The 13,401-nt window shown below is 45.9% G+C and overlaps 1 protein-coding gene across 1 annotated transcript in view; it reads right to left on the reverse strand.

The window, feature by feature from the left end:
- Positions 1-3,993: 3,993 nt before the first annotated feature.
- DVL1 (dishevelled segment polarity protein 1) overlaps positions 3,994-13,401 on the reverse strand; it is a gene marked incomplete at its 3' end in the record, with an annotated part of 28,117 nt that continues 18,709 nt past the window's right edge. The window contains exons 7-15 of the mRNA XM_009873307.1: positions 12,260-12,353; positions 11,214-11,283; positions 10,305-10,444; positions 9,918-9,994; positions 9,370-9,437; positions 8,576-8,653; positions 4,829-4,960; positions 4,275-4,442; positions 3,994-4,200 (exon numbers count right to left, since the gene is read on the reverse strand). Of these exons, the coding sequence (XP_009871609.1) occupies positions 3,994-4,200; positions 4,275-4,442; positions 4,829-4,960; positions 8,576-8,653; positions 9,370-9,437; positions 9,918-9,994; positions 10,305-10,444; positions 11,214-11,283; positions 12,260-12,353 (1,034 nt within the window). The remainder of the gene's footprint in view (positions 4,201-4,274; positions 4,443-4,828; positions 4,961-8,575; positions 8,654-9,369; positions 9,438-9,917; positions 9,995-10,304; positions 10,445-11,213; positions 11,284-12,259; positions 12,354-13,401) is intronic.

A 13,401-nucleotide genomic window follows, 5' to 3' on the forward strand; every position in this document is an offset into this window, starting at 1 on the left:
ACGCCACGGATCTGGGTATGACCATTGCAATGGTGACGACGATGACAAAACCAAGGCTGAACGTGCTGTTGTGGCTCATGGGGTTTAGCAATGACAGTCGGTAGAACAAAGCTGACAAGGTTGTGCCATGCACAGGTACACGGAGACACCTCAGCGCTTGCCCAGTGACAGCAGCAGCTAGCCCAGCACCGCCGGCTGAAAGCCACCTGCTCCGCAGCCACCCTGCTGACCGGGGAGAGGGCAGGAGCAAGAACAGGAGGAAAAAGCAGGCATTTGGGTTTCGACTCAAGAAAATGAGGTTCAATCTAACTGTACACCTGTCTCTTCGCTATCTTCTACAAGTTTTTCAAAAAGGAACTCATTTGCCTTTTCTATTATCCTTGGTCACACTGGGCATACTCACACCCAGGGCCGAATCACCTGAGGTTAACACGTGTCCTTTTGCTGGCTTCAGTGGGTAGAATCTTTTCAAATGCATCGCTACAGTGTTCTGTGGTTAAAGAATTCTTCTCAAAATAGTTATTTGTTGATCTGCTCTGCAATGAATCAGTGACAAGCAGGGTGTTCCCAGCAGAGGCCACTAAATCAGCTCCAAGAACAAAGAACCGCCGCTGGCGTGTCAGCGGAGCTGCCGCTACATCCAAGCTTCATTAAATTTCAGAACTGATTGTACGTGTAAGCTGAAGGTCATGCTCTGTTACCATGAGAGATAGGCTGGGATGATGGCAAGAGACCCTTCCAAGTTAATTACTCTTTAAAAAACCCTCACCAAACCAACCCACAGGGTATCTCATGAAGTTCATGTCATCCTAGTGCAAGACTGTTTTCCCAAAAACGATCCCAGGACAGGATAGGGAACGAGCTTCCGAGGCTGAAGGAGCCCCTGGGGTCACTGAAACTGAATGATGCGGAGCTGCTCCTTTCCTGAACTACAGAGGATCATCACCTTCTGTCTGCTCCAGCTGATATTTAGAGCAGGCAAACAAAAGAGACAGGAAAACCAGACTGACCCGGGGTCTACAGCAGAAAGATTCCCTGGGAGAACGCTGGGGATAGATGGAAAACACAGAATACAAAATCAGTGGACTTGAAGTATTCTGAGCCTAGAACTCTGACGTGGTTTTTGTTGATTTGAATTCCTACCAGCTCTTCTCTGATCTGGGAAAAACACTGAGCTGCTTTGTGCCTCAGATTTCTTCCATCTGTAAACAGAGATGTTAACATGGGTACAGCTGCCTCTCCCCAAAATACTACTGAGGTTCATTAAGGTGAGCTTTTTGAAGAGGTGCTCCCTTGAGCTGTGATTTCAAATGTTTCATAACAATCTTGTAAAAGGAAATAAGAGAGGAGAAACTACTTGTTGTTTGCTGCAAAGAACAACACAGGGATTATCTCCAAGAAGCATCTTTGCAAGCTCTGCAGTGTGCGCACTGTTCACCGTGGAGGAAAAATCGACATTTTATTTTAATGCTGCCACAGCTCATACGGCTCTGCCTTTACCTCATGATGCATTCCACTGTCCACTCAAACCCTCTGAACCTTGCCCAAAGTCATTACTCCTTGATGCAAGCTCCACAGCCTGTGGCTGAGTCCTGTCACTCCACTTCTTCAAACTCTTCCGACTGTGACCTGGTGATCTCTCGCTGTCCACCTGTACAGGCAGCATCTGCCAGAACAGGGAAGGGACTCTGATCTGGGCGCTGGGGTACCGAGGTGACGTTTTGCAGAGGAGCTGGCCCTCGCACCAGTGCCATCCCCCACAGCAAACCTGCCCGCGCCTTTCCACACAACCTAAGCCCTGGGGACCACAAGCAGGGACAGATGATGTTGCTCAGGTGAAATAAGCAGCAACTTAAATTGGAACAGAGCCTTGAGCGGAACTGCAGCTCCACAAAAAACTTCGCTAGATCTTCCTCCCCATCTGTCGCTTGCCAGAACCCAGCTGCAGTCTGTCTCTTGACCCAAATCTCAGACTTTTGCCCGCAATCACCAGCAAATACACTGCATTCACCTCAAAAACACGCGACACTCACTGGGCTCTGGAGCAGCGCTCTTGCTCACCACATGAATTCAGTTATGACCTAACTTTGCACAAAAAAAGAGACACTTCACAAGAAACGAATTCTGACACCTTGTAACAAGAACAACTGACACAAGCTTGTGTCCCAGCACACGCAGTACCTGCCTGAGACACCTGGGCTGTGCTCAAGTGTATTTCAGTAAATGAGCAGTGGAAGGGCACTGGTAGATAAATCCACTATCAGACTAATAAACTAGGAGCTGGGATTATTTCTGTACTTATTTCATGGAGAGCAGTGCAGAGGCTGGTGTTAGGACTTTCCCCTGTGAGCTGGCAGGGAGGTACCGAGGCCGTCCCCTCCGTAGCTGCTGCAGCAGAGTCACGCTGGGGCCACACAGGTCGGGATGCTAACGCCTCGCTACCGCACTACTGTGCGCTGAGACAGGCTGAGCGTCCAAGACAATTAAAAAGGGAGAAAAAAAAAACCAAAATAAAAGGTACAGCTAAACATTTGGGTCACAAGAGTCTAAATGATCATGCTGTGAATTCATTGATTATGGAGGCATGTGAAGCTTACCAATCCCCTAGAGTCAGCCATTCCTCTATGAATCCTTCAGTCTAACGCTTGCTCAGAACAAAACAAGGGAATAACAGTTACAAAACAAGAAACAACACAGAAGTGTAGTTTCCAAAAGAAGAACAAGGAAAGTGGTGAAACCTCTCAAAATTACCAAGGCTTTCCTTACGCAGTAACACAGGTCGCATGGATAAAACACCGCACCTTTCCCATCCAGCAGCACAGAGCAAATACTCCACTGCCCGCAGAACCAGCTGCCAAGAACAAATCTCACATTCTTTCCAGCACAACCAGCGTGCAGTTCTAAAACCTCTGGATACCACTGTGAGCTTCCTCACAGACACTTTTCAAACAAAAGTGGGAAGCAATAGCGCTAAAATCTTGTGAGAGAATTCCCGTCACAAAACTCTTCTGTGCAATTTTGCAAAAGCTAACTGGCTGTGGTGAACAGGAAGGAGTTACATCTAAGTTACTACATGTTCACCACAAAAACACAGAGAATCCTCACCCTTCTCTACTGGTAGCATTTCCAAAAGCAAAACTCACTCTGGAAGTGATTTAACCAATCAATCAATTTGTACAGTAAAAAAATACATAATTTTTGTTTAGGAAGCTTTAAAGATGAAACACAAAATTATCCAAGGGCAGGAAAGGAGAAGGTGAGGTTTTCAGTCCATGCTGTATTCTCTTTTTTTTCCCTGTCATATATTACAATCAGGATTCTCCTCCTTGTGAGCAGTGTTTCAGCCCTGTAAACCGTCTGGCTGGCCGCCTCACGCTTGTCTCACACAAGCAGGGAACGGGACTTTCATGTTGTGCTGAGCGTCGAAGTGAAAACCAAGAGCACCTTGGTCCTAAGCCCTGTTCCATCAGCAACAGCCTCATTTCTAGCAACAGCAAGCGAGTGCAGCCCCGCTGCTGGCGATGGCTCTGACCTCTCAAAGCGGGGGCGACAGTTTATCTGTTTTAACAGGGTGGACAACTGAGCCATTAGCGTTGGGCTGATCAGCATTATCTGAGCAGCAGTTTGCTGTGTGGTGCTGTCGGGTGAGGCAAGTGGAGATGCTCGTGCCACCACGGCCGTGACAAACAGTTTGGCTTTAGCTCCCCGCAGGCATTTTGCGTGGGGTACGGAACGACAGTGTAACCGTAACCAGCAGGGATTCTGTTCTGTTCTACTCAGTTAAAACATCGCTGGCAGCTTCAGTACAGAGCTGAAAGGCTAACCCACTCCATCACACACACAAAAGGGTTCGATCCAAGTGCACTGGCACCAAACCCATGCTGGTAGCACAATAGAACCACAGGACAGGAGCACAGACAGTACGAAGGAACTCAAGCAAATGGCCAGGGGTAATGACAGCTGTAGGAATAAACGCCAGATTAACCCCCTTACCTTCGCTTTGCTGGCTTCCTGCACTGCCGCTACCGTAGCTAAAGCCTGGGTCTTGGTATGCTGGTGGAAAACACGGAGGGGGCAGAGGATACTGGTACGGGTATCCTTGGCCTAACGGCCAGGGAGCAGCAGGATGCGGAAGTGGAGCGAGGGTGTCCTGATCCGAGGCTCCGGTAGAACCGTTGTTAAGGTTCAGCGCAGCCATATCTGGAAAAGAGAGAAAAGCTGAGGACAGAGTTCTTACCCAGCAGCTCACTCTGCCCTTCTGCCGGGGAACTTACTGCCACAGAGGTCTCCAAAGACATAATAGCACTGCTCCGAGAAGGTGATTTTGTTCACAGTGTGCCTGAGGTAGCCGTGTTTTAACATGCTGCTGGCGTATTTCCTAGCCTCCCGTCGGTCTTTGAAGCCTTCCACGTGTGTATAAAGCCAGTCAACCACATCTGCTCCTGAAATGAGAAGAGGAAGAGGAGACATGGGATCATCTGAGCCAAACTCATCTTTTTTGGTCTTTTAATCTTCACGTTATCACACAGTCCGCTAGTGCTGCTACACCAGGGACTGAACGCAAATACGAATACGTAACAACCTTTCCGAAAAGAGCTTAAAACGTTATTTTCGTGACTCAGCCTAACTGCTGAATTAGTTACCACCAAACATCAATAAACAAAGCAAAGAATTATCCTGCATCTGGCTGAATATTACGCTGGCAGAGACACCAAATCCGCACGCAGAAAATAGTCCGAAGAAGCTCATATAAAGACAGTTTCTTCAGCCTGTTTCCAAAAAGCCACTGGTTTGTTCTTTCCGCCCAGAATCCCTCTGACCTGCTTACCTATCACCGCATTGGAGATGGTAATTTTTAACCACATCCTGTCCCGAATTTCAAGGCCCGAGTCTGGGAGCTGCATAACCTTGACAATAGTAGCCATGTCACTCTTCACAGTTAAGGGAGATTCTTCTAATTCTAAAAGGGAGAAAGGTTACACGCTGCTTTGAAATTAACTGAGTCTGAAAAGAACTTCTCAGCCCCTAATCTGGATGAAACATTTCAAGACACAGCTTTACCAACAGATGCAAAAAGAGACACAAAGGTTCCCAAACACGCCCTCGTCAATGGCCTAAGTCGCAGCATTTGTGCCAATTCTTCCGAGTTTGTGCTCACTGCAACCAGTTTGGCCAGTGAGATGCTGAGTCCCTGCAGGTCCTGACTGCACAACCCAGCTGCAGATCAGCATCGCTCTTTCAGTCCCCCCTGCAGTGAGACCTGCAGACAAGGAGAGCCAAGGAGTTGTGTGACCGCTGCCTTCCACGAACAGCCCCTGCCCACCTGCAGCTCAGGGCACTACAAGCACAACTCGGCAGGAGAAGCTTTTTTCTGGCTTGTTCTGTAATTTTGGTTTAATTGTCAGGAATAACGCCCACCTGCGTGGAGGGAGCTGATGCCCATGTCTCACAGAATCACAGAAAGTTAGCGGTTGGAAGGGACCTCGAAAGATCATCTAGTCCAACCCCCCTGCCAGAGCAGGAACCCTGGAGGAGGTCTCAGTCACTGTCCATTTGTTATTTTAAGATTTGGACACCAGCGTAATTGGGGAGAATTCAGAGTAGAAAAGAAATGTTCCATCATCAGGATAAAGGCTAGTGTCCTTCCTAATAAAAATCTTTCCCTTTCCAAAAAAAAAACCCTCCTTCCCTCCCTTCTCCCAGCTCCCCATATCACCCACCTTTTCAAAGCACAAGGGAACCAATTTTGTCCTTTTCCAGCAACGCAAAATTTTGATAAAAGGTATAACAAGCATGAAACAATGAAAACTGAAAATGCTTCTTTCCATACATGCACTGCTAAAACGCATGAAAATATCCCACAGTGTCTATGCATGCGGTTTCGATACTTACACAGTTTGAACAAACACTAAAAATTTGCTTTTGCTTTAAGTTAGTTTGGTTAGTGGCAAAAAGCAACATGTTTGTTTGGGGGGGAAAAAAAACAACAAACCAACAAATCAATATTCAAGTAAAGTAGGTGGGGAGCAATAAATTGCATTTTCTTGGAGACCTGCGAGAACAACACTGCCCAAATGATCATCAACATTTTCCAAGTCCACCAGCTGCTGTACAAATATGAAAAATTCTAAGGTGCAGCTAAAATGCACCCACTTCGGGCCTGAGCACCCGATCAGCTGTACAGGTACGTGCAAATCCGAGGAACAGCACAGACAAAACTTCTTTCTGGGGAACCAGATCTACGGCAAAGCTCTCCCTCAGGGCTTCAGTTATAGGTTTTGAGTGGTATTTTTCTCCCACTAGCAGATCCTGGTAATAAAAGAGGTGGTGTACGTTCTAGGGAAACAAAGTCCTGCCACTTGTAACACCACCACCGGCTCGTCTCCTTAATCGAGCAAGGAAGCACACGTTGGCCCAAACGAAAAGGCCCCAGGAAATTAGGCAACATCTCAGGCTGAAGAAATAGTCTGAGGTCTCAATTCAAAATCCTCTGAAGTCCGTGCAAGAGAAAAAGAGAACTTTCCAACAATGTCAGTGAACTGTATTTTGAAACAGCACGACTTCACAAGAAACACTGAAATACCTGAAGTTAATTTCATGGAATGGGACAGGATTACTTTGCAGAAAGGGGTCCTGTCGTAGCCACTGGGCTGGAAAAATCTACCTTTAGCAGAGTAAACGGGGAGCAGAGTTTGCACTGGCTGAGGCAGCAAGTTCAACACTCACAAAGCACAAGGAAGGTCCAGGTTTTCTTACATTCAGGAAAGGAAACGTCATAAGTCTCCGGCATAGAAATGAGAAGCTGTCTCCAGAAATGTGGTTCTGCTCCCAAATAACCTTTATTTTAAAAATATGATTGAGAGGGTGTTTGCGTTCCACGCTTCCCAATCACATCGCTATATATGAAAGAACACAGTACATGAATAGCTCAAGAGGAATGCAGAGTAACAGACTCTTGAAAGCAATCAGCAGATACATTTGATTCCAGCAACCTTTAGTACCTGTAAGGCTGAAAACACATCTCAAGAAAAAGCAGTCGTCAGGTGAGTGGGTCACTTGCTTTGTGCTGCTGCTGGACTTTCCCTTCTGCGGCGCTGCCTGCTATCTAAAGAGGCACCAGGCTACCACACCTACAAAAAGGGTAACTGCCCTTTCAATTCCAGGTGTAATTCCAGGAATTAGGAGCTTATAAAATCTGAGAGAGGGCAGAAGAAAGAGGCAGACACCTGCGTAGTCTGTCAGGACTTAACTGGTCCCTGCAAATGCAGCTTCCACGCTTCAGCCACGCATTTGTCCAGGGGAGATTCTGTCACTAATCACCAACACCACATTCGCCTTTAAAATCCTCTAAGTACTGTTTTTCTTTTTGATCTGTTTTCTTGGGGTTTTTTTCTAAATGATACTCCCCTTTCCCTCTGGAAAAATCTTACAAAATGAAAAAAAGTTACTCAGTCCTAAATTTAGACCCCAGATGTGGCAGACACTGAAGCATCCCTTGTTAAACATGGAAGTATTTATCTGGGTTTCAGTGCATACATGCCAAGGTAGCATTGTTCTACAAAAAAGATTATCTCTGCAGAACTTTAAAGCCATTTTAAGATTTCTACCTGTATGTAAAAAAAATATAATAAATCTCCTTGCTACAGATTAACGAATCTGATAGAAAGGTTGCATCTCTAGAGAAATTCTTCCACATTAATACTACAGGAAACGAACACACACTAATGAGGTGGAAAGTACCTCAAAACTTTGATGTGAAGCACAGAGAAGCGCCGAGTTAAATATAAATACTTTCCTGAACCAGGACTTCAGTGGACAGTGTTCTCAAAGACACAAGCTCCTCGTTTATTTGTCTTGCCTTACTGCCATGTATTTTGAATCAAATGCGAGCTTTTGTCCCATGCTTATATCAGAATGCAAAGGAAAAGTAAAAGAAATGGTTTGTATTCTTTAAAAAAAAAAATTTCCAAGATAAGGAATTATGCCAATTTGTTGGGTACGTGGATACGACTAGTTTAGAGACTGCCACAGACAGACAAACAAGGAAAAAAGGCTGACTTCTAACCATAATGTCACATGGGACACAATATAAAAAAGAAGCCTATGTCAATACCAGTGGGGGAGTTCCTAACGTTATTATCCAGTGACATCTATCTGAAGCAAATTATTTAAATTTATTACAGTCAAATACAAGGAGGAAACTCTCAAGTTCATCTGGGGGGGACACAAAGTTGGAGGCCTGCCTTGTAACCTTAAAAAGGGACCAGAAGCCACCTCTTCCTGAACGTGAGCCCTGGCAAAACACCACCGCGTTAACCTCTGACCTTTGGAAAAAAGGTTTTAGGCTCCCCGCAAGAATCACAAATTTACGAAAGCATTCAAGAGTTCTGTGGCGGCCGTCGTTTTCATCGTGCTTGTGGCCGGGGTCGGGTTTGCGCACAGCTCTGCACTGCTGGCCCCGAGCAGAAGACGCCTGCCCTGTGCTGGCCGCAGTGTGACTTACTTTCCGAATCGGGAATTGAGCTTGTTAGTGAGGAGCTGGTAGATGTGGTGATGCTCATGGAGGGGCTCATACCGTAACGGGGGTACGCTCCCGTCATGGCTGTGGTATGAGAGATCCACGCCGCAGGGTCGATTGGCCTCACTGGTTCAGCTGCAGAACAACCAGAAAGGGAGGGGGGGAAAAAAAAATAGAAGAGACAAACGGAATCAGATTTGCGGTAAATATGAGGAGCTAGAGGAAGAAGGAATTATTTTGGGGTGCACAAGTCCTTGCCGTTCTGACAGTACACCTGAGATAGCCCCAGAAGAAGGGAACTAAAAGCACCTCGCCAGCAGCAGCCCCCTTCCTCTAGCAATTGCCACGCCAGCCTGACGGGATGAACCCGCGACACTCCTGTTCCCATACCTGTAGGAGTGCAACGTTTCCCTTTGTGAGAAAGAAGCCATCAGTCCAGGTATAATATTTCACCACAACTCTCATTTTGCTGTGCCTTGAACTACTACCAAATGCTTTGCCTCAACTGACGGGAAGATCTCTCTCTGCTTCTAAGGGTCTTGGATCTAAAATAACCACTCAGACAGAAGGTGAATCTTCTGCTCAAGGTGAATCAGAATGGGAACTCTAGAGCTCTGTATTTGCAGAGATGAGACATCACGGAATTCCCCTTTCAGTGTTTTCAGCAGCACTGAAGTCTCAGAAAGAGTATCTTAAATCCTGCCTCCCAAAACAGAAAGCAAACAATACAACCAAAGAAAAGTATCAAACTTGCAGGAAATTGCAACCCATTAGATGCCAAAATAGCTGAGAATATTCTAGACCTTGAGAGCTCCACAGGAACCCAGCGAAGAGCACAAATACGTACTCACCCCTGGGGATGGTGAAATAACTCCTGGGAGTAGGGTCCCAGCATTTGGCTACTGTTAGGCTGATAGGTCTACGAAGAAAGAAAACAAGTAAGGGTGACTCTTAACTTTTCCTACAGAAGTTGTAATGGCTACAATGAACTCTCCGAAACAAACTTATTCCTATCCAACAGCCATCAAGTACACTCTGACAATGCTTCCGAGCCGCTTGTCGAAGACTTTTCAGTATGAACCAGCATCAGGACATTCCTGGGTTTGCACAGATCATGAGCACTACAGGTGAAAACTACTGAATGATCAGCTCTTGAGATATTAAAACACTCATAAACAAACAGTGCTACTGAAACCAGGCGCCTCCTTGTTTGTGTCGGTTTTGGCTGGTACCTTGGAACCAGTCTCACCCATTCACCATTTACGCTGAGAAGTTCAGAGTTGGGATGAGCAGTCACACTGGTTGCTTAGTGAGATCAAAATGCTGATTTCTGAGGTTTGGCCAACACCAATCCCTGCATGTGGAGGACAGGTAGTAAGAGATTTTGTAATATGCTCACCCTGGTTTGGAGACTATTTCCCGTAAAACCCGCACTGCATCATCGTTGCTCATGTTCTCAAAATTGACGTCGTTCACCTGAAAGGTTGCAAAAAGCAGAGGTCAGGCTTTGCAGCAGGAAAGCTAAAAACATTTTAGTCATGTTCCCAAATTTATTTGCCTTGTAATTGTTTCCACTCCTTTGAGCAGCTGCAGAAATACTGTTTCTCAGAGCACGTCAACTATCGAGTTCACAAAGAATTACAGATTTAAGCGACAACGGCCTTTGCGACATGTTTCTCTGAGCACAAATGAATTCCGTGAACTGATTACTAAGCCCGTGGTGGGATGACTGAGCTGAGCCACTAACATACAAGCCAGCAGCCTGTATTTTTGGACGTGGACCAACCTGCAGAAGCATGTCTCCTGGTTCAATTCGGCCGTCCGCTGCCACAGCCCCTCCTTTCATAATCGAGCCGATGTAAATGCCACCATCACCCCGGTCATTGCTCTGTCCCACAATGCTGATTCCCAGGAAGTTATACTTTTCTATATAGAGAAAGTGGAGGGTGGGGGAAGGGAAAAAAGCAAACAAAGCATTTGGAATAGCAGTGAAGAACTAACATCAGGCTACTTCAATCTTGAAAAAGCAACACATCAGCTGGACCGCATTTGACTTACAGTTATCTCAGGTTACCCTATTGGCACACGTCTGCCTGGCACGGTCAGGGAAACGCTGCTAAAGACATTATTTTTTTCATACAGGACACTGAAAAGTTACTTTCAAAAAACGAGCATGAGAAATGACACCGAAACGACATGTCTACACCTAGAAATTAGGCAGCCGATCAGCATCAGCCAATGTTTTTTCCACCCGTCAGAGCGGCAGGAGAATTTGGTGCTACTGAAAGGTGCTGAACTGGCAACCCTGCAGATTTCTGTCTGGCTAACCACTGGAACACACGAGCAGCACAAATGCAAACCTCCAGTGCCCCTCCACTCTTGCTTCTAACATCTGACCCCTGACCATTCCTAGAAGTAGGAGCAGAACTCCGCACCCTGGAATTCCAGCTCTTGCCCTGGGCTTCTCGGGAAGAATTCTGAACTGCTCGTGCAAACGGCTCCGACCTCTCCAGTCCTGGAGTAGGAATCCAAGCAGAGCCAGCAAAGTAGTGATCCTCAGCTGCCACTCCTTTTAGTCCAGCTGGCATCCTTTCAAATCAAGGAACTTTCTACTGGCTCCACAGGCTACTACACCACAATAAAATGCATCTACATCACCTGAGTTCATCATAACAAACAAGGCTTTTCCTCTTACCCATGTTGAGTGTGACAGTGATGATATTTAGGGACATGGTAGAATCAGTGATGCTGCTGAACGAAGACGACTGCAAAACACAACAGAAAATTCTCAAGGTTATAAACGGCTCAGAATAAGACAATTAATTCATCGAGAACTGATCAATAGGTTTCCGTTTGGAACTCATCCAGAAACCCTTGTGGCCTCTTCAATTTACTCTTCATTTAGAATCTGAACAGAATCTGCACTTTCTCCTAAGATTTGCTTACAAAACATACAGAGCAAGCTCCTATACTGAGGTTTCTCAACTGAATTTCACCTTGAATCATTTCTGCTTCCGGACTGACTATGACTGACGGGCAGACATTTAAATACTACAGTGTGAGTTATTACATCCACAGCTCCTCCCTAAACACAGGAATGAACAACACACGCTCCTTCTGGAGGAGACAGGCACTGCTTCCCCCCGTCAAAAACTAAATACAAATGTGCTTATCGAATATCTTCTAAAACTTTACTCTAGATCTTGTGGTAAAATGCATGCACAGTCATTCTTCGATCTGTAAGAACCGGAATTTATAGGAAAACAAAACAGTTACTTCAAGAGGAATGTCATTTGGACAGTCCTCACTCTGCTACTGTAGGACTAGCTCAGAAAAGGGCAGAAGAAAACATGTGGAATTTCCTAGAAATGTACATTTTTCCTTTCAGCAGAATGCAAGTCACAGGAACTTATACATCGGGTGTGTAACCCCACAGACAGCCCTTGCCCACAGCAGCCGGTGCCATAACAGAGGTTCTCCTGCTGAGCCTGGTCTTGAAAGAGACCAGAAGAAATGGGATCACTTAACAGCAAAAGGAGAAAGGGAGAGGGGAAAAAGAGTCTTGACTCTAGTGCTGCAGAACTTCAAATGTTCAAGATTTAGTCCAGGGTACACTGGAGCCCAAGGGAGCCTTCCCAGAGAATTCACCGGAGCACAGACCTGTTCTGGATCCCTCCCTAATTCACCTGCTCATCTCAAAAGTCCCGGTTCACCTCCTCGGAAAATTATGATGCCACTTACCCTGTCGATCTGCCGCATCCTTTGTTTCCTCCTCCTGCGTTTATGCTTCCGAATGAGCCGGGATGAAGTACTTTGCTCAGTGGAGCTACTCAACCTAAAGCAAATGGAGAGCAAACGTCAACTCTGTAAAGCTGAGACATTTGCATTTCTCTGTGCTCTGCCAAAAAAAGGCTGATTCCTACTAATGCAGGGGAGAGCAAATCACACAGACACCATCAGCTCTGCTCGTTGCGGACCCCAGCATGTGCCGTATCGCAGCCTTTGCAGACACCACCGATAAACCACAGGTAAACTACAGGTAAACTACACCCCGGATCTGAGGATCACTTAGAGGCTTCATTTTTTCAGGAACTAGACCGAACGCGACCCACACCTCAACAGGCAGGTACACCCTGATTTAACCACCCAAAGGTCAGAGGCAGCCACCGTCCACTACTTGAAAGGTGCTCCTGACTCCGGGCACGACAAACGGACACGGTAAGAACAGCCGTATGTTAAACACTGGTTTTAATCTCTGCTCTGAGAGAACAACAGACAACCTGGAGAAACTCTGAATTTTTCTAAGTCTTATCACAGTGCTGCTGTTTTCTTCTGCCGCTGCTATCGACCCTGTTAACAGCAACTTAATGTCAGGGCTTAAATTCAATGAAATAAAGCAGCGACTGATAATAGCTGCTACCAAATAGTGACAGAGGCACAGTGAATATGATTTACCTTTTTACATTCTGTTAGTTTTATTTTGCTGTGGGTTTTTTTCCCAGACTTTTCAAACTTATAGAATCTAAATGTGCCATACTCTGCACATAAATCCTTAAGGTCTCCCTAAAAGTTAGGAACATTAATTGTTCTCATTTTACAGATAGTGGACTGAGACACAGAAAAACATAAATAGATTTGGCCAAATTAATTTCAGAAGCCTGGAACAAAGCCTAAATTTCAGAGATACCAGTGTAACACCGCACAGACATCTCTCCTCTATTCACTACGTTAAGAATGGCAAGAAAAGACCAAGTAATGCTCCATCATTAACCACGATTAAAAACGAATCCAACCCCCTGCAACACAAGTAATTGAACTGGCGCTGTCACAAAGAAAACAGTGCCAGGCTTTTTTCCCCAGCCTCCACGTCCCTGTCTTCAAAG

The sequence above is a fragment of the Apaloderma vittatum genome, unplaced genomic scaffold, assembly GCF_000703405.1.
Source record: "Apaloderma vittatum isolate BGI_N311 unplaced genomic scaffold, ASM70340v1 scaffold5107, whole genome shotgun sequence".
NCBI classification, from domain to species: Eukaryota; Metazoa; Chordata; class Aves; order Trogoniformes; family Trogonidae; genus Apaloderma; species Apaloderma vittatum.